General features: G+C 39.7%; 1 protein-coding gene across 2 annotated transcripts in view; it reads right to left on the bottom strand.

Annotated features, from left to right (window-relative positions):
- Nucleotides 1-6746: 6746 nt before the first annotated feature.
- ctif (CBP80/20-dependent translation initiation factor) overlaps nt 6747-25355 on the bottom strand; it is a 41275-nt gene continuing 22666 nt past the window's right edge. The window contains exons 8-14 of one of the 2 annotated variants that reach the window (XM_026298099.2): nt 24831-24907; nt 20677-20757; nt 17502-18078; nt 16281-16580; nt 13233-13388; nt 9296-9349; nt 6747-9137 (exon numbers count right to left, since the gene is read on the bottom strand). In XM_026298099.2, the coding sequence (XP_026153884.1) occupies nt 8916-9137; nt 9296-9349; nt 13233-13388; nt 16281-16580; nt 17502-18078; nt 20677-20757; nt 24831-24907 (1467 nt within the window). In that variant the 3' untranslated portion in view covers nt 6747-8915. The remainder of the gene's footprint in view (nt 9138-9295; nt 9350-13232; nt 13389-16280; nt 16581-17501; nt 18079-20676; nt 20758-24830; nt 24908-25355) is intronic. The other variant, XM_026298100.2, reaches the window with a different exon arrangement.

Below are 25355 nucleotides of genomic sequence, written 5' to 3'. Positions count from 1 at the left end.
TGAATTAACTGAACTCTCAATGTAATTATGCTCCCTGTTCTCTCTCTGTTGACCTTCAGCAATTAACATCTTTAGCAGTGTCTGTGTTGCTAAATATTATTTATTATTCATCATGTTTTGCATGAATTTTAGGCTGGTGGTATAAATCGGTAAAATAAAAATATAAAGAGAGCACTGGGTTGAAAGGTCAGGTAATGCTCTTGATGCACACTCAGAAATTACTCCCACATCCCAACACACAATTCAGCACAATTCAGGTGTTTGTTTTTTGTTGTTTTTTTTTTTTTTTTTGTTAGAGGTGTAGTGGCAGAGTGGCTGCATGTTTCTGTATTATTGCTGTGAAGGACTGGCTTTTTTTTTTTTTTTTTGTATAATTGAAGTTTTTAACTTGAATATTCCTCACTGGCTAGCAGCCTAGCGATTAGCTTTAGTCATTCATCAACTAGCCCTGCGAGTCGTCACTGTGCCTCTTAAAACACCTATTTTGCGAGGATGCGTACATGAACCTTTCTGTGCCACTTTCTGGTCTTACAATGTTTTTGTATAAATACATAAATTTGCCTAAAAGCACAGATAAAGACGTCCCCTAGTGTTTGTCAGTTGTATGTTGTTGGTTTGCCGTTGTCGGTCAGATTTGCTTCATGAATTAATTTGTCTTCTTATCATGGCACACAGCAGTTTTTCTCTGGTTATTTTCCTTATATTATATATATATATATATATATATATATATATATATAAGTCACTGATTCATGTATGTCATGATTTATTGCCAAGTCTGTTTCAATTTCAAAGGTTTTTTTTAAAAAAAAAAAAAAATCTGTTTTCCACTCTGGTTTTTTATGCACAAATAATAAATTTGCATTAAACAGATGGATGGAAATCCATCGACAGATTCACTGCAGATTTATTTACAGTAATATATATTAATATATATAATATGGGTAGGTTAGTAGTCATATTTAGATGAGCACCCACATAAGCAAACAAATAACATCTTATCTAACAGATGCAAGATGGGGTTGCAGTATGTCTTTGTGATTATGTGGGCTATGTGCCTGTAATGTAGTAATCAAAAGAAGCAGAAAAGGGGAATAGATTTAAATGACATTTAGACTTTGACTAGTTGATCAATCTCACTCACTCACAGAAATGTATAACACGCAGCATCATTTAGACAAACTACAGCAATGCCTGGAACTCGTGGGAGTGTGACACTCAGTGGCCAAAATTACTCTGACTCATATCACAAATGTTCACACAATGCCAATATGAATAGTGTTTGGACACTAATAGTTATTCCCAGTCATTATTAGTCATGTCAGGTTATACTGATTTTGTTTAAGCTCGTGAAATGTTAGACTATCTTCACTAAGGCCAAACGTGGCTTTAGTTTTGTTTATTTATTTGTCTTTTATTGTAAAATCATCAGTGCAGCTTCAGACCTACAGCCCATTCAAATGTACAATGTAGGAATAGGAATTGATCTTTTTCTTTGAAACTCAGCCTTATTCATCAAGCCATATATAATTTTAAGAGGTGTTATTTCAGTTGTGTAAAAGCCATGCATCTCTTTCACCATGACAACTGGCTGAGCAAACTGTTCCAGACATATTTATTTCTAAAAATAATCATGGATCTGCAACAGCTCCCATCCCAGCAGGGAGATGTTTCTATCCAGTATCTTTTGGGCCTGCCAGATGGTCACCACCCAGACAGAAAAGTAACTTCTACCACACAAGAGATGTAAATCACCCTGGCATGCTTACGTACAATAAGGAAAGTTTTCAGGTGTACTGTCAGTAAGGTGTGGGAGATGTTGCAGAAGTACTTTAGACTGATAAGGTGAACCATGGTAATGATCATAGTCAAACCTGGTCATTGTTGGGATCTGATTTCTGATAAGGATGCAGTGTGGATGAACCTATTAGTAACAGACAAAAACCAAAACTGAGGTTTGGTTGGACAAGAGATTTGAGGAAGTCACTTTGGGCTCTTGCTGTTTTCTGATGTTCTCTTGACCAAACAATCAGTTCCTACAAGAAAATAATATATTAATGTCAAACAAAAATTATTGCAAGTAAAACCTATACCCTACTTAATGTTTACAGCTAGAGTGTGATGATTTACTATGTTTATCCATCTTATAGATTTATTTGAATGTATTTGGCTTTAAATGCTGATCAAAATAAAAGAAAAAACGTTGAAGGTGCCACTTTGTGATTTTATAACATCTAGCATTTCTCATTTATGGCATTCAATTGACTTGCAAAATATGAGGACACAACACATTTACATGCAGGGTTCAGCTAAAGGGGTTTGAAGAAGCAGGTTCTGGAGATGAAGTGTGTTTGGTATAATGGGAGTGTGTGTGCATTAGTGTGTGTGTATCCGCACTGGCTGAGGGAGAGTCTGCATATTCACTGGAAAAGCTGTACCTAGTGGAGGAGCCCCATATGATCAGGTTGCCATGCACTGAGCTCTTGTGTAGTGGGAGCACATTATGCCACCTCACAAATCAAAGGGCTGCTGACATGCAGGGGAGAAGGTGTGTAACAGTAGAAGGGAGACAGATGCAACAGTTCTGATAAAGACACTCAGGTTCAAATGGCAGTTGTGTTTTTGTGTTGCAGGCCTTTCTTTGCTAAGCTTTTTGTCCTTTACTTGCTTTTTTCTAAAAGTGTGCTCGATTTCTGTCTTTTAGTTGTGTTTGCACCACATCCGGCTATCTGTCACAGAGGTTCAGGTTGCTTAGCGACAGGGTCATGCTTGTCACAGCAGGTTGCCAGAATGACAGTCACAAGGCGGGAGTCTGGCAACAAAGACATCAGGTGTTACTTCCCACTGCTTGTCTGCAGACACTTCCATTGACCTCCAACGGCTGCAGTGTGTATGTACAATATGTGTGTGTTCACTTCTGCTCCAGTAAGCAGATCCTCTGCGGCTCTGCTGACGGTCCCATGTCCCTTTCCCATCTCTAATTATGGTGCGTGTGTGCATGTGTGTGTTTGTGTGTTGATTTCTGCTTGAGTGATCGGTCACTGAGTGCAGCTCACAGCGGAAGCTTTGCTTACGCCGGCTCATCAGCCACGAAGAAAGGCACACTTATGGTTGGCTAGTTTGAAATCTTACAAACATACACACACGCACCATTCCTCATGAATTACAGTGTTTAGCTGAGATGAACCTTGTAGAAGAGATAAAGGCAAAGAAAGAGGGAATGATCTTATTATTCTGCTCCATTTTCCTCCTTTACATAAAGATTTTTTGCATTTAGTGTTGGAAGTTTCTTCATTTTCATCCTTACTGCACTTTTTGTTCTCCTGTCTTCTCTGTACCAACATCCATTGAAATTGGCAGCATGCGTTAAATTCACACATGCTCCTGAATGGCAAAGACGTCATGTTCCACCATCAAGTGAGCAGCCTGTAAGTGTGGATCTTTCAGTGGCACATTTAGTTCAAATTTCTGCTGCTCAAATAATGTTTGAAGTATCTTATTGTCATGCATTCACTGAGCTGGAAGCCGCAGTGCTTAATTTTATGCAGAGACGCACTATTGTTGATATAATGTATGTTAATTGTATCACAGAACTGTTAACAGGAATGTGTCCTTTAATCACTTAGTGTCTCTTTGTGTTTTCTGTGCAGTTATGGATGGCCATTTGCAGATACTTGATTCACTTGCCAGTTTAAGCTAATGGCTAATTGTCGCAGATGTATTTTATTCTTGATATAGTTGAATGGAAATGCACTGATAGCTGTTTTTTCATGTTGGTCATTTCTGGGTTTCATAGATTCCCTGACTCAGCAGGCCTCCAGCTAAACGACCACTAGAACAGTTCATTCAGGAAGTGAGCAGGTCATGACATCAGTTCCTCAACTGTCAGTCCAGGAAGTAGGAAGTGTTAGTTCCCACTGTAGTTGAGACCAGATTTTACTTTACCTTAAAAAAATATGCACATATTTTTATTGCATTGTGTGGATATGCTTTTGTTTGGTGCCATTGTGAGAATATTTACGCTGATCCTCACAACTTCAGAGGCCTTTTTTAGAGCTACGACTTGTAGGAGTTTTAGAAGTAAGGTTGGGATTGGGGTTACGGCTAAGGTTAGTTACATTTAGTTGTGATGGTTAGGGTATAGAAAATGCATTACTGTGTCCTCACCATAGAAAGACATGACTAAGAGGCACTGTGTCCAAGCACTAATATTTTAAGGTTTATGCTAGTCATTATGTTTGTGCTATTGTGGAATTGAAAATAAATAGTACACTAAGCATGGTGCATGACAAAATGTAAAAGTACATAGATAAAATGACTAGTATTTTATTTGAGAGCAAACAAAAATGTCTGAATCCCAATGTAGTTGAGCTAGAATATGCTTTTGGGGAGTAGAATAAACTAGACTAGTTGCTGCTGCTGCAATGGAAAGGTCAAGAGAGCGAGCTAAAATCACTTCGTAGCCCACAGTTATTGATTTCTCCCACAGCAAAGCATACTGTAGGATAACATCTGGGGACGCTTCTGTGTGTTTTAACTCCACTTTGCTTTACACAATATCTGGCCTCTGTACCTCTTAGACCAAACAGAATAGATTCTGCAGTGCTCTCCTCCGGTTTGCTTGTGTGCTGATCAAACACAAAAAGACACACTGTGCAGACAAGTGGGCACCCACCAAAAAAAACATAAATGTCTAAAAACACAATGTTCAAAGCATCAGACAGCTAAAGAATACAAGTAGATAAGATGGGATCTGCTAACACTTGTGTTTTAAGTTTCTGGGAGTGTGTTCAAGTGTGTAAGCAGTTAAGCAAATGTAAGTGTTGTCCCTGTTTGTCTTCAGTTTATCAGGCCCAGCTGAGGGGCACCCTGCTTTTGTCTGACTGAAGCAATGGACAGTAGTGGTCTGAGTCACCATGCACACACGTACACACGTACACACAAATCCATTCATCCATCAACACCAACAGAGAAAGCAGGCAAAACTCAAGCATGATATGGTGCCCTGACATATGCACAGCTACCCTTCCAGTCTATATTAGAGCTGTATCTAATTATTTTCATTATTGATTAGTCTGTTATTTTCCTGATGAAGTGACGTGTTTAAAATGCAGCATATACTGCATGTGCTACTAACACCAAGCTGAACCTGAAGGTTTTAGTGTTGATCAAACAGATAATAACATAATAAATTAGTTTATTTTTGGATTCTGGATCAGTTGCAACTAAAATATTGTTTAAGCCTCCATTGATACATGTAGTCTTAGTTTTTTTTTTTTGTTTTGTTTTTTTTCCCACCCTTATCAGTATATAAATCTCTTTCCCTTCTGCCTTTAAATTAGAGACACAGCTGCTGTATTAACTCCAATATCATAGTCAGTGAAAAAGACATCATCCCTCAGGACTGACATGCCTATTCAACTGCCTGTTTTCACCGCACAGAGCTAAATAAACTGTGATGCTAATTGTCAGCCAGGGCAGGTGCTGTGTTTCTTCACTGTTTGCAGTGTTTCCCCATACCGCTCTAGGATTCAGAAATTTCTCAATATATTTATATTTCCTCCACACAAGTATTTTTACTTTGTCACCATTTCTTACTACTTGCACTTAGGTCTCTTGCTCATCTTCCAATAACACAGCTGAATATTTTTTTCTTTCTTGACTTTTGTATTATGTTAAAAAAAAAAAAAAAAAAGTGTTACACATGTTGTGGTTTTAAATGAGACGAAACCATTGTCTGAAATCCATCCCTTTTAGGAACATGAGAGAAAAAGAAAACTAAGCTTTTCGTAGTGTTGATGGGTAATTTTAAAGTGTTTCAGTGTGTCAAATGGATTTGAATAGTGAGACACATAGGGATTATGTTGATTGGGACGAGTGTCGAAGGACGTCCCATAGGCTTGAGGCACGGGGTCTTAAGTGGGGAGTGTAACCTGGCGCTGAGAACTCCCGTTGGGACGTCCACAGTTGGGCAGCCCCAGGCATGTGTCAGGCCAATCACAGACCAAGGACTTGCACATGTGCACACACAGTGCTGTTAAAATTCTCTAATGTGTGACGATGTAAAGGTGAAGACATGTAAATGAGCAGTTGTGCGCACGTGCAAATTTAGTATAATGGCCTATTGTGGTGCCAAGATTAGTTACGCAGTCTGTCTGGTAAGGGCAGGGGAAACTGTGTGTGCGCCATTGTGTTTCTTTTATGATGTGTGAATACCATGATACCACACTGATTTCCAGATGACTGCGTTGTTGAGAGAGTAGACAGAAAACACACCACTGTTTGTTCGGTCACATCTTGTTTTCCCGTTAGTTTATTTTTCACTTGCTTAGAAAAAGAAAACAAGAACTCATGGATGACCTGCTGTTGCCCATCTACAACCTGTCTGTGCACTGACCAGACCCTCGTTTCTCAATATTCATGAGAATATGCAAATAAGGTACATTTCATTCAGTTGTCGAGTGAGTCATGTGACCCCAAGCATTGAGGTCTAAGGGCACGTGGGGCGGGGCAGGGAGGCTCCAGTGCCACAGACGAGGGGGGCGATCCCCACCTGTCCCCATCTGCTGTGAGAGTGACCTGCTGTTTGCATAATAAAAACAAAGTTTTTTTTTTTTTTTTCCCTTTTTATAAACTAAGACACAGTAATACCACACTTACACACTTGCCAGCAAGCTTAATGGGAAAGGGTGTCCAAACCTTTAACTGGTTGTGTGTGTGTATGAAATAAAATAAGGACAACAATATAACAAATAACATTTTATGCAGAGACACACTTAACAGATGATTAGACTGCAACTCCAGAAACATTTGTGAGTTAAATCACCATTCCCATCTAACAATTCTTCTGGGGTGTGTTTCTACCACACAGTATCTTAATTCTTGATGCAAGACAGAAAATAATATAAAAAACACTTAAAACTGCCCACAGAGATTCAATGGGAAACTATGTATGTGTATGCATGTACATATGTGCGTGTGTGTTTGTGTGTGTGTGTGTGTGTGTGTGAGAGACAACTCCCACGCATTTTCATAGACATGCATGGAAGGCCAACCTCTAGTCCAAACAGCGATAATCTTCCTATGTGTAACATTACTGTTGCACTACCCCCCTTGTGTTTCAACATTTTTAAATACTTTGTAAATATAATATATGCAGATTATATATAGAGCCCATTTATAAATAGTACATGATTGGCTTGGTACGTCAATATCATAGTACACACGTTAGCTGGAATAAGGGTCACATATGACAAGCAAATGAGTTCATACAATAAGATTTTCTTCTTTTCATGTCAGCTTCAATACACGGGTTAATAGTTGTAATTTTTCTCAAACAAAGCAAGATCAAATACAGTCAATATGAAACACTTGCAAAATGTCCACTGCAAAGAATGACTTGAGTAGGAGAGAATTTCAAAGAGGCATTTTACTTCTGTTTCTCTTTATGCCATGCTTTTGTTTGAAACTCTTCCAATGTGTTTTTGCTTGAGCAGCGGACCGACATGAAGAGGTCCAATTGTTTAGACCTTATCATTCTCCCTGCTTCCACAGACCCTGCATGCCAACAAGAGAGCTCTTATAGGAAGGGATAACTGACAAGGCCACTAGTCCATTAAGACCTCCTAAAAATCCTTCACTATGCTCAACCCATTTCTCAATCCACTGAGATTTTTAAAATGAATACCGCAAGCACTGATTCAAATTCAAACTTTTTAAAAATTTACAGTAAATTGCCCCCAAATGGTGCAAAACAAATCAAACCTGTGCAAGAAGGCCTACCTATGATATAATCCTATACATACCATTTTGTCAATTGATTTCAAAATGAAATAATTAAAAATAATAAATGATTTAAAAATAAAATATCAGTGATGTGGGCAACAAAGCTTGGACATGCACAGCTTAACAGAAAAGAGACATTTCCCTATTAGAATTATCAGACAGCAGTCTCGACTTTAATGCTTTTCTAATGCTGATAGCGCCCCCCCCCCCCAAACGCTTTTTTTTTTTTTCAGGCCCGCACTGGGGTGTGTTAGGAGTGTGTGGTCTCACAAGCAAGCTCAAGCAGCCATCTGCCACCCTACTCCAGCCAGACTGATCCTTATCCCTAGCCCAGCCCGGCCCAGCAGGCCTGCTGTCTCATCACCACAAAAAGGCTTCCTGCTGGGGGGTGGGTAGGGAGGAGTTGGGGAGACAAAGGCTGGGGGTAGCTGTCAGAGCTGTGGAGCTCCACAGCAAGGCCCTTTGACCTGGTCCCCTGGCCCGGCGGGGCCTACGGTCCAGACAGACACCGCTGTATCTACTCCCTTCCACCTCCTCTCTCTTTTATCAGCCACACAGACCCTCGGGGCGGATGGAAAGACAGAGGTGAATGAGATGGGGGGCGCAAATGAACACAATGACGAGACTTAAACATCCCTAACCCGAACCACCTCCCTCCCTCCTGCATTCATCTTAGGGTACGGACCTCTCTATTCCCCACAGACTGGCTGCTGCCCTCTCCTCCTCTCCCCTGTGTGACCCCTTCTCTTGTCTGTTCACTCCTTTATTCTTCAGCCAGACAAAGCATCAGACTGTAGTCAAGCATGCCCCTACTGGCCATCTATTTGCTATTGTTTTCTCAAATCTGTGTTAAATAGGCTTTTCATTGTTTGAATCACCACACATAGCATGGCCTGGATGGCTGAGGCTACCTGTTTGGTGGCTAGCATGTTGTTTGCTTGTGGCAGTGGTCACCTATCTTGGGGAAATTATCAAACTGTACAGTTATATTTTAGCAACCACATAAAGCCTTCATTTATTTTAGCAAGATAGAGACATCATTATGAAATTTCTGTCTTATGGTAAAACTAGAAGAGCAGACTGATGATCAGCTGGAACAATGTCTCCTTTCTTCTCAGGGGAGCTGGCACCTAGACAGTGGTGGTGAGCTTTTGGATGGTTCGGTTGTAGTATTGGGTGGTAAGAGCCTCCAGGGGGCTCCAGCGGTGGGCGTGCAATTCAATGACCTCCATGAGTAGAGAGCGGGTGAGCTGAGATTCGGCTGGACAAAGCATCTTGTCCCTGACGGCTGCTAGGAGCTCTGTCATCATTTCTGGGAGCTGTTCTTCCAGGAGTCGCCCAGTGCTTTGCAACTAGTGGTGAAGAAAGGGTCGGAGTGAGGGAGAAAGTAAAGAGGACAGAGGTTAGAAAAGGTGTGTCTGTCAGGCAGCAGTGGTCAACACATCAAAAAGGTGTGCGAGTTTGCATTTATGTACATCTGTCTATCTGTGAATGTATGTGTGGTCCATACCTCCATAGAGCAGCAGAGGACTGCATCTTCCTTAACGTCCATGGACTCTAACAGCTATTGGGGACAAGAATAGACATTACATCAATATACCTGGACAATACAAAGCAAAGAGCTGCACAGAAAATAAAACGCAACAAATTCAAACGTAGTAATATCAAGTCTAGCACAGTACACAAGCAAAGCCTAACAAGGGTAGAAGATATATAAATATTTGTATAGCTCCATATATGCCACATGGGGATATTAGGCAAATACAAGTGTTTGTGTGTTAATTACTTCATAAGAAAAACAGTAAATATGTTCTACATTGATATTTTAAATCTTGGAAGACAGCACACTGTTTTCACCCTGGCAAGCTAACTATCTAACCATCACGCATTAAGGCTTGCTTAATGTACACACACATGAATATGCACACACATAATGTGCACACCTAGTGTAGCCAAAAACAAACAGTGGAGCTGGTAAACATGTTAGCTGGCTTTTCCCCCATGCTGGCCCCATGCACAGATGGGTAGATAACTGACCCTTTCAGACAACACAGGGAGGGACAGCGATAAAGGAATATAGAACAACAGAACCTAGACTATTAGACTATTGGCATTTAGTGTCAGATTACAGGTTATATAGTCCTTCTCCACCTCTAAGGACATCATTTTATTTCTCATAAGTCTGTTTCCAAAGTGCCAGTTTGATTAGCCTGAAGGAGGGAAGGAAACAAAAGGGAGGAAGGGTAAGGGTGTTTTGTTGGAGTGATATATAATTAAACCTGGGAAGGGTAGACCTGCTCTACAATGAGCAAAATAAGGTGTAAATGCAGGGTTCAGACAACTATGGAAAAAATGAGTGAGCTCATACTTTGAATACACAGGAAATCAGAGTCTGAAGTTTCTCAGTCGTGCAGGTGAAGTCATGGCAACTGGACGTCTAGTTTGGCAACTTCATCAGTCAGACTGATGAAGCTGCTCAGAGGAGTAGTGAAACGTTTCGACCTAAAAACTAGAAGTCCAGTTGCCACGACTCAATCTCTAGAAGTCGCTGTGTTTAGATGCAGGACCTGCAATTGCTGTGTGATTTAAATACAATATCGTTATAAAGGTGCCACTTGTAGTGTTGACTTTAAAATGTTTAATTTCACAGTTTCATCCAAACAAAACAAGGCTGTCATATAAACTTAAATGGTGATGACATGTCAAAGTTCACAACTTGTTTCTGCTGCCCCCAGCAGGTCAATACAAGTTGTTTTTACAGGTTGAATCAACAGGATCAACCCAAGTAGCAGTACTATAAAGTATTTTTTGTTTTTCAATTGGACTAATACAGGGGTGCTCATGGTCTCCTGGCAGAGCCCACCTACTGCAATAAGGCAACCAAAGTCCGGGTTTCATTTAGTGTTTGCAGTATAACTCCATACACAGACCAAAGTGGACTTAAATGCATGCTTTAAGAAAGAGCTCTAAAAAAAGATGTAAATTATGTGTGAATCTGCCTAATGCTGTGGTCATCATTCAGTGTGAGCTGGCATCTTATTTCCACATTGCACTCTTAATGGTATTCCACCTATCATTCAGGCCCAGCAGTGGCACAGACATCAGCTCCTCTGTATACTTAGACGGGTGTGGTGACAGTGTGGCAGTTGATGTCTCACCGTTCCCAAAGTAGGAGAGTTGTGCGACAACAGCATTAGCTCATAATGAGTTCTCTGGGGAGCTGAGGATGACATTTTGCTCAGTAGGTTTAAAATGGTCTAGTCTATACTCCTCTATCATTAGTTCTCCTGTCAGCTGTATTAGCATCTTTTCTGTCTGTTCTAGAAACATACATCATTCATTTAAACTGCCTTTTGATTTGACTTCATTACTAAAAAACACGTTTGTTGGTATAGGTCGAAACCGGTCATACCACTGACAAAATTAGAAAGGATGCATGAGGGCTGAGAGAAAAACATGTTTTATCAGGTACTAATGACGCGCAGAGTGCTCAGAGTTAAAATTATAACTACTATAACTTCACTAGGTTTCCAGTTGTTGCTTAGCAACAGCAGGTCTAGCGTCAGGACCAGCACTTCTAGTTACATTAACACTGGAAACACCAAGAGGTCATTTTTATCCCTCTCCTGTTTTTAAATGCTATTAAAGTAAAAGCCATACATATCTCAGTTCATGACTTTTTCTTTTCCTGGTGTTATTAATTATCTAGTGAATTATGGTGGGGGTGGGGTTTAAAAAAAAAAAAGTTCTATATACCTAGAACTGCCGAGGGGTCGTTTTTACCCCTCATAGAAACCGATTTATTATCCTGCGCTCACCTTTCCGTCACGTCACGTCACAAATTCGTTTCTCATTCGCTGGAGTAGGTAAATTGTTTAATGAACATGTTCTTTGGCTCAATCACTGTTCTAAAATTATACACTTGCCACCGAGTTTCTTAACAACCTGTGTAGCCATAGTAACATGCTGAAACAGGAGCAAGCCAAATAAATAAGCCAAAGAATAGAAAAATTTGCATATTAACCTTTGTATAGAATCTGATGTGGCCAAAAATAATAAGATATAATTATTATACATTTAATGCTGTTAATGATAGAAGTCCTGACTTTCTCAAATTTTCGCTGTGGAACCTGGAGGAACTTACATACTTACATTAGGTGGTGTCTAGGTTAAGCTGGGTCAATTCTAAATTATTAGTTTTGTCACATCATAAGATATAACCTTACGCTGACTTCCTATATCTATACCTACAGCTGTCATGTACACACCTCAAGTGTCAACTAATCCTGTTCTTTAGGGAAAAGAAGACGTCCACTAAATGCACTCCCATACACATGAGCAGGCACATACGTTTGCATATGTAAACATATACACCAATACACAGGGAGGTGAGCATGCATTATGGTGCATAACTTGTAGCTAGAATCTGACACTGTATATGTTTCAACGAGACAGCCGCAACAGCATATGGAGAAAAATCAGGAACTAGGTCTCAGGGAAACGATTTGTTTGTTATTGGCTCATGTGCAGGTTTACACACAGTTCAGGACAATATACAAAGCAAATATTGTATATTGAACATGTGTTCTGACCTCAAGCATCGCAGGGCTAAATGTGACATTGCTGATGCGGAAATACCAAGGTGTGTTTGTATTTCTGACTGGTTACTCCACACCCTTGGTCATACTGCTGAGCCTTTTAACAAGCTGAGATAATGCCCTGGGCATACGCTCAGACAGGGTGTGGTTGGCATTAGCTGTGTGTGATTGTTGTGTTTGTTAGAAAGATGCAGGGTGTGTATCAACTCCTAGACCGGCAGAGGTGTGGACATGGGTGGGAAAACTGCACTGCACGTGCCTCAACCACCAATTCTTCTCTACTCTCTTAAACTATAAATTATCAATCTATCAACAATCATTTTCACTCTCAGATTCTGTCACCCCCTTCTCACTTTCTTCTCTCCTCGCCCTGTCATGCCATGAGTAAACTTCCTCTGCACTGTCAACCTGACCACAGTCTCCTCCACTTCCTCTTACCTCTGCTCCCCTCGCTTTGCTTCCCCTTTCAATATCCCATCTGTTGTTAACCACTTCTTTATCGTGGTGTCTGCTGTGGCTGTTTTTAATGGTTACCATGGTAACCAGCAGACCGGGTGTAAGAGCATAACAACTGATGAAAACTGAACCCGGGTCACGCATTTTCCTGGAACTGATAACGCCCTGACTGTTTGCACCACTAACCAAACCCCACTGCGGTGTCTCGAGTCTAGACTAGGTCTGGCCAAAAACAGGAAACTGACTCGGTGCAGTATCGATCTAAACAGACAAGGTACACAGACACAACTGGACACTCCACTTACTAGATCTCATAGATGGGGAGGATTGATTGGCTATTTGCGTACTTATTGATTTAAAAAAAAAAAAAAAAAAAAATCTGTGGACACAAACCTCTCGTAGGCAGGTGTAGATGGGACACACCAGCACTCTGAATGGCTCCCCAGAGCTGCTCCTCATGGTACCAAACACCTCACACAAGAAGGTGATGAAACCCAACCACCTCTCCACATCTGACTGCTGGAGTTCTTCACGACGGGAGAAGTCCTTCTGTAAAACAACAGGCATGTGGACTTAGTTTAAGAAATACACTGAAACACTAGTTTTTTTTTAGGTGTGTAATACACGTTCTAAGTAGGTGGCAGGTAGGTGGTATATAATGGCTTCATAAATTCATCAGCAGTAGATGTAATATTAACATCTATCTCTCAGATGGGAGCTTATGTAGGTGCCATACGTATTAACCTCACAGCTTAAAGTAAGCAGTTGAAAAACTCCAAAAGTAGTGGAGAATATGTGAATTTGGTTTGAAAGTGAACTGTGTCAGTGCGGTAAAAGTGTTGAGGTTAATATGAGTTAATGCTTAATATGCACTTGTGCAGATGTTGTAAGGCAGGTTAAACTGAAACTTTAACAGTTGGAGTAACTCACTGCTTCACATATAGTGTATGGTCTGTTACTGTGGACTGAAGTGCACTGGAAACATAGTTAGTGGAGAGGCTGATACTCTCTGACTTGTACTAATAACTATGCTGAAGTCCTGCTTGTATATGCAACCTTGAATAGAGCCAAGAGAAAACTCACTCACACTGCCAAACAAAACCACACACGCACTCAAAAAGACATACACACACCTATTTAAAAGGGCTGATACATACATCTGATAATGAAACAACAAAAATAATAAAATAGTGACTGAACCATGAGCAGCAGGAAAGACTTGGGGAAGAAAAGAAGCTGCGTGTTGAATGTGCCAACAATATTTGCGACGAGAAAATGCTGACGATTTCTTATAGGTGACTATCTGGACTTATTTAATCAGAGCCACTACATACCCTTATGTCTGTTATTTAATAGGCCACATTCTAATTGCCCCCATATTGAGAACCAGGGGTCTGGAAGCAGTATCATTAAAGACAGCCTTCATGAGGCTACTTATGACATTTAAAAAGTTTTAAAGCAAAAAAGCTAAAATGTCAAAGACAAGGAGGGGGTCCAATCTAGCTGGGAAGTGGGATTTAAAAGTGAGAAATAAAAGAAGCGAGGGACCACAAAGCTGTGATGCTGCATGGGGGGTAAATAAAGAAGTGGAAAAAGGGGGTATGGGGGGTAAAAGGATTAAGACAGGATTCACTGCTGCTATTTAACTGCTGGTTCTGGGATAGAAATCCGAACCTCTAAAGACAGAGGTGTTTAAATGGAAAAACATGAGGGAGGGGAAAAAGGAAACATGCAGCCAAAAAGAGCATCTGCAGGGAAAGGAAAGAGGAGAATGAGTGCAGGGAAGCAGCAGGTGGGTTAACATTTAGAGCCTGAATGTCATCTGAAGACAGCGTGTATGTCTTGTTTGCCTACTTTTAGACTGTCTGCCACTCTGGCGAGATTGTCTGGCACTCAGGACAGAGCGAGGGATGAGAGGGGAGGAGTGTGGTGAGAGACAGAGTGGGATGGCAGAGGCGGCAAGGCACTGGCCCATGTCGTTCTGGGTGAGGGGACGTGATATGATTGGGAGCACAGGAATAGAGAGTGGGAAGAGGAGAAAGGCAGTGAAATATATAATGGCTACAGTGATCTTTTCATCATGGGTGAAAGACTGGATCTGTGCAGTAAAGTGAGGGAATGGAGGGTGAAAGAGGGGACAGGTCTGTCTCCCTTGGGTGTCTGGATTAGCTACTTTGCCCACTGACATTTACAATATCACACACACACAGTTGGCTTCCATGTGAAAGTGCTTTCTTATAAAAGGAAGGCTGAATGAAACTGTTGAAATTAGAGGATTGTGTTAAAATATGCACTATGAAATACTACTAGTTTGGCAAAAATATTTTGTTTTATCAAGAGCTCCTGGAATGACATTTACAAAGTACTAGGAGTCCTGGGGTGTGTGCAGGTATTCAGAAGTCTTAGTGTTGAATTCAGTTTTCTAAAGAAGACCTTAGAAAAAGTCTTTCAAAAGTCTTTTTTTCCCCCAAAGTCTAATTAATCCACTTTTGTGTTTGTGTTTCAGTGAGCTTCTTCAGACACTGCCACAACTGCCAGCTACTGGAGCTAGGACCCATAAAAGTAAGTGTAAGTGCTGATTTAGCAAAAACTTAAATCAATCATTTTTAATTGATTAATCTATCCATCCATTTTCTTCAAGACATCTTGATCCAGTTGAAATTATAAATAACATCAGGAATCGGATTAATAACATGCTTTCTGGATTTCTATCATACTCTGGCCAATACTTGGTACAAAAAATATAAATGTAAGATAGATAGAAAACCTTTATTTGTCCCACAATGGTGAAATTAACTATATCTATAATGAATTAATTATAGTAACATTAACTTGCTGATATTTTGCTCACACGACTTATGTCTGCAACAAAATAAAACAAATAATTTTAAAGGACTTCAGGAGCTTTTTTACGTTTTGTTCTGAGATGAGTTTTGTCATTTCTATTGGCAACCTCACAGAAAACAGCTGTCATTGGCTTTTATCTACTGCAACACATTTTATAAGTTGACTGTATGTTTGTTTTTAATGTGTGTAAAATCATATTAACAACTATGGAGTAAAAGAATACAGTACTAAAGTACTTCATATAAGTAAAGCACATCTCAAGTACAGACATGACATGTATTTGGCTTTCTTTTGGAAACACAATGTAATGCAGATGCTGTTTCTAAATGTTCTCAAATATATTTTGGGCATTTCTGTTTCTTACTAGCTGACAAATGCCCTGATACTGACATGTCTTTGATAAACTAATAATTGGCTGGACTCTAATATTTATTGCACAAAAATCCTTTGACAAAATTTAATTAAAAAGAAACTAATACATATTGATACAGAATAAAGAACAGACAGAAGAAAATAAAAATAAGATATGCATAAAGCTTGAAGCAGCAGACCACTCTCCTTTGCTGCACCAACACTCATTTCCAGCACTCTCACCTGCAGCATGTTGAGAAGCAACGATCTGAACTTGGTCCCCTGCACCATGAACAACGCCATCTTGTCACAGAGTTTGGCGGCTGTGGCGGCGAAGCTCCTGTCTGACACGGCCTTGGAGTAGATTGTGCTGACCACCTGAGCCAGGGTTTCCTCTGACCGTGCTGAGCACTGTGCCTCCTCCATGAAAGATGCCAGTTGCTGCTCCACCCCGCTGCTGTTGCTCCTCATGCTGTTGAGAAGGTCCACCAGGCGGTTCATGCTCTGCGACTCGGGGCCTGATGCCGCCACACGTGCCTCTTCCTGATTAGGAGATGGCAGGAGATATTAGGTATGTGACTGGTGATGATACAGTATTCAATTTTAGCATAGGTTTAAACACAACTTAGGAGAAAGATTTTAAGTCAATTTATCATACACATAATTATGACAATGCAGCAAGTTAATTGGGCCATCTCTCTCTAAATAGAAATAGAGAAGAAATAGAGAAACAAATATTTGAATCAAATTGTAAATTGTCTTTATTTTTTCAAACCTGCTGTGCTTCCCTGTGCTTACAAGAATCTTTGTATGCATCAGCATGACAAATGACAAGAATCTTCATCAGTGGCTTGTGACGTGAGACCTTATTGTGGTTAGTTATGTCTGTCTATGGACTTTACTCTTTATGAACTTTAAAAAAATGATGGGGAAAAGAAAATGCATAAGTAACATATTGACCAAATTACTATGAATTTAGTATCCCCATGTGGAAAGCTGAGTTGAAAGCCTTACACTGACTTTAAACTTTGAAAAAATGAAGCCCATGCTGGCTCTTAGATGGTATTCGCTGATTCACTGCCATCACTGTGGATATGTTTATTAATTCCTGCCTTACTGCCTGCTGAGGAGTCCACTGCTGGCAAATCAATCCACCCCTGGTCGTAATGAGTTGTAGAAAAAGGAAGCCAAGAGCAGCAACACAGTTGGCTATTTCACTAGTTTAGAGCACATCAAAACATGAAAAAAATAATGTCTAATGCTGCTTTAGTTTCTTCACATTCTTAGTGAAAGCATGTACTCCCCTCCATGTCAGTGTGGGGCTGTGTCAATGATGGTGATATGAATTTATTAATGTGCATGTGAACATAATGAAAATAATAAGACCAAATGGTAGCCTGTGTGTGCACATTAGTCCTAAGTGTCTTAATACTGACTGACAGGTACTAAGCAGCTTTTTGGTACCTTGTCCTTTAGTCTCCTCCTCAGCCTCTCCTTTGATGACTGCAGCAAGCTGATTTTAGGCTGCTCCAACTGGCTCTCACATATTTTTCCACTTCCTGGTGGGTTGGGAGATTCCTTATTAGCTGTCAGATCTGGGAAAGTATTTGTACTGAGTGTTGACTCAGATTTGGGTGATTCATTCGGACTCTTTCTGCTGCAGTCTTGAGGCAGTCTGATCTGTTCATCACCTAGGCTTACATTCTCAGTCTCTCTGTCTTTGGTTGTTCTTGCTGGAACTCCTTTATCACCTGTAGTGTTTATCAGTCCATGCCCTTGACTTTTCTGATTGTGATGCCAACGCCTGTTCTGGCTGTATCCGTGGTGTGGGGGTCCTCCTTGGCGTTGCCCATGTCCTCCTTGGTACTGGCGAGGAGGCCGCCCACCACTGTTGTTTCTGTTATCTCCCAGTTCTGTTAAATTCTGCTGCTGCTGATTTGGAGACTGCTGCTGGGTTTGATCCCCCTGGTGCTGTGGTGACTGTTGTAGTATCTGCTGAGGCTGGTTCTTCCCTACTCCTCCTCCCGGCCGCTGCTGTCTCCTGGAATGAAAGCAGGTTAAAGTTAGTTTTACTCTGATGCAGCAGTGTTTGCACCTTGATCTCCTCTGCTTCATTTGGACCATCCCCCTGTGTGACAATGGGCATCAATGATGGCCTAAAACCTTATGTACATCCTCTTTTCCTTTCCTAGTCTAGTAACCAATGCTCTTCTCAAAATAATGCTCTGACATTTACTCATTTAATCTTTAAGAAACTATAAAATCAAAAGTCTTAATGCTTGCTTACATGTGGATGCTCAATGTGCCTGCGTTTTCCTGTCCTGTATAGTTCTGTCCTCTTGCTCCACTTGCCCTGGACTAAACAAGCCACTGACATATGGTCCAGGGGATTAGTCATCCTGGCACCGAGGAGGCAACCTATTACCTACCTCGGTCTATGACCTAGCACACCCTCAACCACCAACAGATAGCCAGCCTATGATCAAACAGTCAGCTCCATAAGTGCCTTATACAATTTAAAAACAGCTAGCAGTTAATTAAGTGCATATAGTTAAAATCTAGGCTTTATGTTTAAGGATTTGATGCATTTCTTTGTGACATACCATAGTAAACTTTGGGTGTTGGATTTTGCTTTGGACTATGGGATATTATGATTGGGATTTGTTATTATTTTCTAGCACTTTGTAAACAAAAGTCATCAAAAGAAAAGGTCAGCACATTAAGCTCTAATGAAAATCGTACTTGACGTTAATATAAGTACATATAGATACATGAAAACACAAACCAATTTCCAGCCAGATGTACTGTATGCTTGCATGGGAAAGCAAAAAACAAAACGGCAAAAAAATAAACGATGCTTTAAGACCTGAAAAATAATAGTTTAATTTGCATAGGCACTTAGTGACAATACAGTGTGGTCATGGCAAGTTACAAAACAGTACAAAATGCTCCTTAAAGTTTAACTAAACTTTTCCTTCTTTTAATACTAACGACAAAGTTACTTTGACTAACAAAAACCCCCACAATCCCTCATGCTCTGCTCTTCAATCTGACCTCCCAAAAGGCTCACAAAGAAAACCAGCTTTCCTAAAAGAGGTCATCAGTGCCAAAACTGTAATGTGGCTTCCAGCAGCATTTTCCTAGCAAATCTTCAATAACTTCATTTTTTTAGACCAAAAATGAAAAAATAATGAGCCAGGCAGGCATCTTTGAAGCTGCAGAACAAAAGAGCCTAAACTATTCTACCTTGTCAAAGAGCACTGTGTGGCACTAACACACTCAAGAGCTAAGTCTGCAAACTTACTTTGTAAAAAGGTTCATTCCACCCCAAATAGTTTAATATATTAAAAAAAAACCTTGAAAATGTTTTTTGTGTGTTAGAAAACATAATAAATGCAGAGGCCCCCATGGAAGTGTGTGTGTCTATATGTGCATGTGTGCACAGCACTAAGCATTAATGATGTATTTAAAAAAGGTGTAAACCTGGCTTCTCTAAGTCAGATATTAATCTAAACAATAATTTGGGGGATTTTGGACAGCTGTGTTAGACAGTAGCCTCTCACCTTAGGCCTAATATTGTGCCCATATATAATACAGCCTTTTTTCTGATATTTGTTGTTTTAGCTTAATTTGCAGCAAATATTACTGCGGCTTCCATATGGCAGGATGGATATGTCAGTTGCAACCAAACTGTTTAATTAATCAGCAGCTTTTCATTCAATCAATCATTTGAATTATTTTCTGAGCAAAAAGGCCAAACATTTGTTGGTCCAAACATACGAAGGGACATGTAAGTTACTTACATCAGAATTTTCCATTGTCTTTTTTGTCTGCTGCAAACTTTTAATTACTAAGTAGCTACCTGTAAAGGTTTTTATCCAGTATTTTACCAAGTCTTCAAATACAGTAAAACAGCTGAACACTGACTGACATTCACATTGCTCTCTTTGCTCTCTTTTGCAAAGCTGCAGACTGTTCAGAGACATCCTGAGAGTTGAGGAATATATTATCTCTGTCTCGCTATGTGAAGCACAGACATTCACTGATCTGATGATTAATTTGATCTCTACAGTAGCTGTTAGTTTAGGCTCAGCTATAATAAGGCCTTATCCTGATGTACTGCTGATACCCAGAGGTGAAAGTGAGACAGTAATAAAATGTTAATCATATTTAATGACTGTGAGCTCTGCAGTAGCTTGGGTGTTGCTCAGATTGACCATCCATCAGTCACATTACTGCCAGGGAGATGTTTGCATTAAGGATAAATGATGGGGCCACTGATGAAATTTCATCTCACAATATCTTGTTACTTAGAAACAGATCGTCCCTGGGGCATAATCAAATGAAAAACTTTTTTTCTGGTTCAGATGATGTGTCTCATAACATTATGGTATTAATCAAATTTAAATAAGTGTTTGAAGATGTCTGGCTAGATCCTCCCTTTTAAATACTGTATTTATTTTTTTGTCTTATCTACTTGTTGTGAGTCATTTGAATCTTTGATGAAAAATGTTATTCTTGTCTTATTAATTCTACTCTAACTTTTGTAACAATTCCATTGCAACTCACAATGTGTCAAACGTCGAAATGTAGTCAGGTTCCATTTTATGCTCAGGAACTGGCTTATTGTGTCACTAACCTGGCTGAGACATGTCGCTTTCCCTCAGGGTCAGTAGGCAGAAGTATGGTTAACTGGTCTCTGGTGAATTGATCAATCACTCTACAAGCAGGAGAGGAGAGTGTGCCACAGTGCAGATGATTGGTAGGATGGATGAGGATGAGGGAAGGATGAGGAATGGAGTACAGTGGCATAATAATTTGGAGGAAACAGCAGGAAATTGTGGATTGTGTGGAGAAGACAGGAGATAAAAAAAATACAGAAAAAGCAAGGAAGCAAACAAGAGGGAGACAAAAATATAACTACAATATAAAGTAAGTATATAATATATAAAGATAACTATACTCAGTTGGCAATTTATTTGCTACATGAAGCTAAAAATGATGCAGTCCAACACTACTCTGAAACAGCTTGAATTAAACCTGATCATTATCATCTTCATAAAGGGAGGATTTAATGTAGCACTGGTGCATTTAACTGCATTAGCTTTAGCTTGGTGTGCCTAATAAACTGCCAACTGAGTGTTTTCATTCAAACAACAAGCAGAGAACTGCAAACTTGAAGAATGCTATGGGAACTATAACAGTGAAATGAACTGGTAGGTCATAGGATGAGGTAGGACACTGATGATTGATCATGGCAGCTGTATGTGAATATGGATGGAGAACCTGTGGACCCATTGGACCATTGGTTGACCCAGACTAGAGAATCGATTGGCCCGAGGGGGTGGCCTGCAGGCCAGACAGTCAATACTCTGGCCAAAGCTTTGTACAAGCCACAACACACTGATTTAATGGCCTGTGGGGAGACAGATTATGACTGCCTGACTAAACATTTGCATTGCTCTTTACAGGTTCCTAGTAGTCTGAAGATTCAAAAGCAAAACCTACTGAATGTCAGTATACATGTATGTATCAACTGGCCGTTAGAGTCAAGCTGTAAGTGCAGAAAAGAAGCAGACTGTGGCCAGATGTGTAAACGATGTGTCCTCACAAAAAACAAGTGCACGCAATTTCTTACACATGAACTGGTGCTTATAAAGAATATGCTTCAGTGCAGGTGATATGAGGAGGAGGATACAGATGTTATTTAAAACATTTATGCTTTTATCTAGTTTCACTGATTGTATTATTGTTAGAGTACACATTACAGTACATTTCGATTATAGGCTCAGTGATAAACTTCAACTTAAGTAATTATGAGTGATGAAATATATCATACTTTTAAACCCACGTCTGAGCTATCATTTCTCTCTGGTAATAATATGAATATGAATCTTTTTTTGGTTTTCTGGTTTAACAAATTATTGGTATATAACAGTTGCAGGTAACAATGCACCACAGTCAGTAAAATTGCACTTCTTTGCAGTACTTATTTCCTAGGTTTCTATCTAAATGTAATGCAAAGTTTAAGTGAATTTAAAAGTGGACATGCAAATGATTGTGTTTTCTATCCATTATTATTAGACAGTATGTCACAGTATTAGTTAGTATGTATCCATATGAACAACAAGCAGCTTTTCTGCCTCAGACAGGTGTCAAAACTTTTTCTGATACTTTGACGTGTGTGTGTTCTTTTTTCCTGTGTCCGATTGGCTTTTATGAGCAATAATTGGTGGATGGAATCCTTCCTACTGATGGCTCGAACGAGTGGTGGAGTAGGCCAAAGTTTTGACATGTAATTGAGTGAATTTCTCTATCCATTCATAGCTTACTATGAGAGTGGAAAGAAGTCTTGTGCGGCAAGTTCCACAATAACTGAGATTCATAAAACCAAATGATGCTTTCGTACAGCTGTATGAATCTGACAAAGGCCTATGCATATTTCTTCCTCTGTGTGCACACAGTTTTAGTTATGACTCTACAGGTTTTATACCTCTGATCCCTGCTGTTTACTTTTACCCAAGTGGATCTGTGTATTTGATGTTCTATCTGGTGACATTTAGTGTTTGGCAAACCGTTTTAAGATTTAAATACATATTTCAATACACAATTCTTTTGTTTGTGTAGCTTATTACTTTATAACATTTCGTGTTAAACCTGAATGTCCAGCTCAGCAGGCACACTTACTGATTGAAGAAAGTTATCTTTCTTCAGTTGAAAAGTACAATGATGTATATGCTCATTTTTTAGAAACAACAGAAAGGGATGAAGAGCCAGCATATTAGCTCCTTCTTTACCCCATTTCTGTTTTGGAGCAGAAAGCAGTAAGCAGCACATTCCAGTAAATCACAACTAATTTCAGCCCTGCTTGACGTGCCTACTAAAGTAGAAACACATGCGCTACCTCCCCTTTCTTTTCCTTCCTGCCACAGCCAGCCTACGCTTTTCCTTTACTCAATCTCACAATCTCTCTTCTTCGTGCTTAATTCAATACAACCCTTCCATCTTTATGTTTTGCACATACAGGCAATCAATCAATATTTATCTCCATTATCATTAACTACTAAGAAGTTTCTTCACCCAGTTGATTATCACATAGAGTCCAACACAAAATATAACACAAGTACAACATTATATGTGTGATCTCTCATTGCATTTTATATTTATTGCTTCAGGCTACAAGTTGTGTTGGATCAGTAGCAATGTATGAGATTAGCATGTTTGGTAGAAACATATGAAGTTAATGTATTTAATAAGCAGTCATACTAAGCTTCAAGATGGACATGGGGTGTGGGGTAATGACAGTTATGGAGGTTCTATTAGTTCTTTAATACATTAACCTATTTCCACACATTCACACAGGCCTTTTATACTACGCTCAACCTGGGCCATACTGAATGGTCAGGTTGTCACAGTCACGTCACATTTATATTTTTTCTGGATCCTTACTAATGTATAAAAGTATTCCTAAGTACCTAACTGTAACAAGACTCAACTTTCCCTTACTAACTTCTCAACCTGTGGGGGGAAAAGATAAACACCCAGATTGCTTGTTTTTAGAGCTGTTTTTTTGTCTCTCACTACAAAATAATTTTCTGTATATTTGACCAGCCTGTGTGATACCTCTCTTTGATTTAAGGAGAAATGGTTTATAGTCTATAGTTCTAAGTAAAGCCTGGTGAGACACCTGTATCAGACATTCACCACTCAAGCAATAGCCTGGTAGGCTGTGATGCAAGCCATGCCTCTGTAAAACAGAGTAATAACCCTCTTTAGTCATTGTATAGTTTATCCTCTGCAAGTCCACCAGCTCTGGTGTAAGAGAAGCATCCACATGAGTATTTCCACCACCCTGTTTGACTGCTGGTATTAACACAGCACAGATTCAGATCATAACACAGTAAAAAAAAAGTCCACAAATACAGTTTATGTAAAGCATGACATTTACCATAGTTAGTCATCATGTGTAAGCTGTAAAATACTGACAAAGAGTGCTTAAATACAGAATGCACAGGAAATATGATGCTGTCTTGTTAGAATTTCCATTTCACAAAACAGATAGACTGAAACCTAAGCAAACTGCTGTTGGTCCAAGTTTATATTTTAGTTCTTTTTCTTTTGCTAGGCCTGCACATAAACACAAAAGCTCTGGACCGAACCAGTTATTCTCAGTACTTAAAAACAAGGATGAAAGTGCTTTTGTCCATTTGGTATAGCTAAAATATCCTCCTTTTAACCACAAATACACCCCAAATATTTTCTCTTTGCCTGTCTCTTAGCAACTGAACAGTTTTCCAGTGACATCAGGGCAGGGAGCGAGAGAATGGGAGATTTTTTTTTTTTTTTTTATTACTCTTAAGGACCTGGTTTCAATGAAGTCAGACTGGAGTCAAATTAGATTTCAGAGTGTATACAATTAAAACAAACGTGCCAGTACAGAATGTAGTGGCAGAGACTGGACTTTTGGGATAGGATGACAGGTTAAAAAGCATGGAAAGTAAGTGCAACATAAGTGATTCAATAACTGGTGTAACCTTTGTTGAGTGACCTACAGTATTTAACATGAAAAAACAGTCTCCTCAATAATTTTTTGTTCTTTTTCCTGTCTATAGTGAAGTGTGGAGCCTGCATTCCTGTGTTGACATCGCTTTGGCTGGGGCGAGATGTTAAGGCTATACAACTGGCTCTGCACTGACATATGAAATCAACACAGAAAAAACATTCCCTCTCACTGAGGTAGGTTTGTGCGGTGTGTGTATGTGTGTGCGCGTAGAGGCTGTTGTGCGTCATTACCGTCTGTCATTCCTCCTGCGTCGGAAGAGCTTTTTGGTGTGTGCAATCTCAGCCTCATTAGGAAGGGGTGGGAAGACCTAGTAGAGACAAATCATACAGTAAGAGACAGTTGTTGTCAAGACCAGCGATTTATATCACTCTGTGGAACGTATCTAGAATTCTTCACTGCACAAATAAAAGTGCAGAAAAGCATGCTTGTTTTCTTATAAATAGAACAGATAAATGTAGTCATTTTCTTTAGGAAGCGGTTTATGGTACACTGCAGTTTTCACTGTAGCTAAATTTTCATGAGAAATCTTGGCTCATCAACAAAGGTGAACATGAGGGATGTGAGAATTATTAAATCCAGACCACAAAGGACAACTGAAACATTTTTATGTTTACACAGAACTGACATAAGATGTTAGCTATGGTGGCAGTGGGAAAATAGAGAGGAAATGTCACAAGCCAAGCCAAAACCACACAGACTGTAAATAAATTAGGAGAAGTCACAGGTAACAAGAGTAAGAAGGAAAGAGATATGGG

Source organism: Mastacembelus armatus, chromosome 12 (assembly GCF_900324485.2).
Source record: "Mastacembelus armatus chromosome 12, fMasArm1.2, whole genome shotgun sequence".
Classification (NCBI taxonomy): domain Eukaryota; kingdom Metazoa; phylum Chordata; class Actinopteri; order Synbranchiformes; family Mastacembelidae; genus Mastacembelus; species Mastacembelus armatus.
This window is presented reverse-complemented; position numbering and strand designations above follow the sequence as displayed.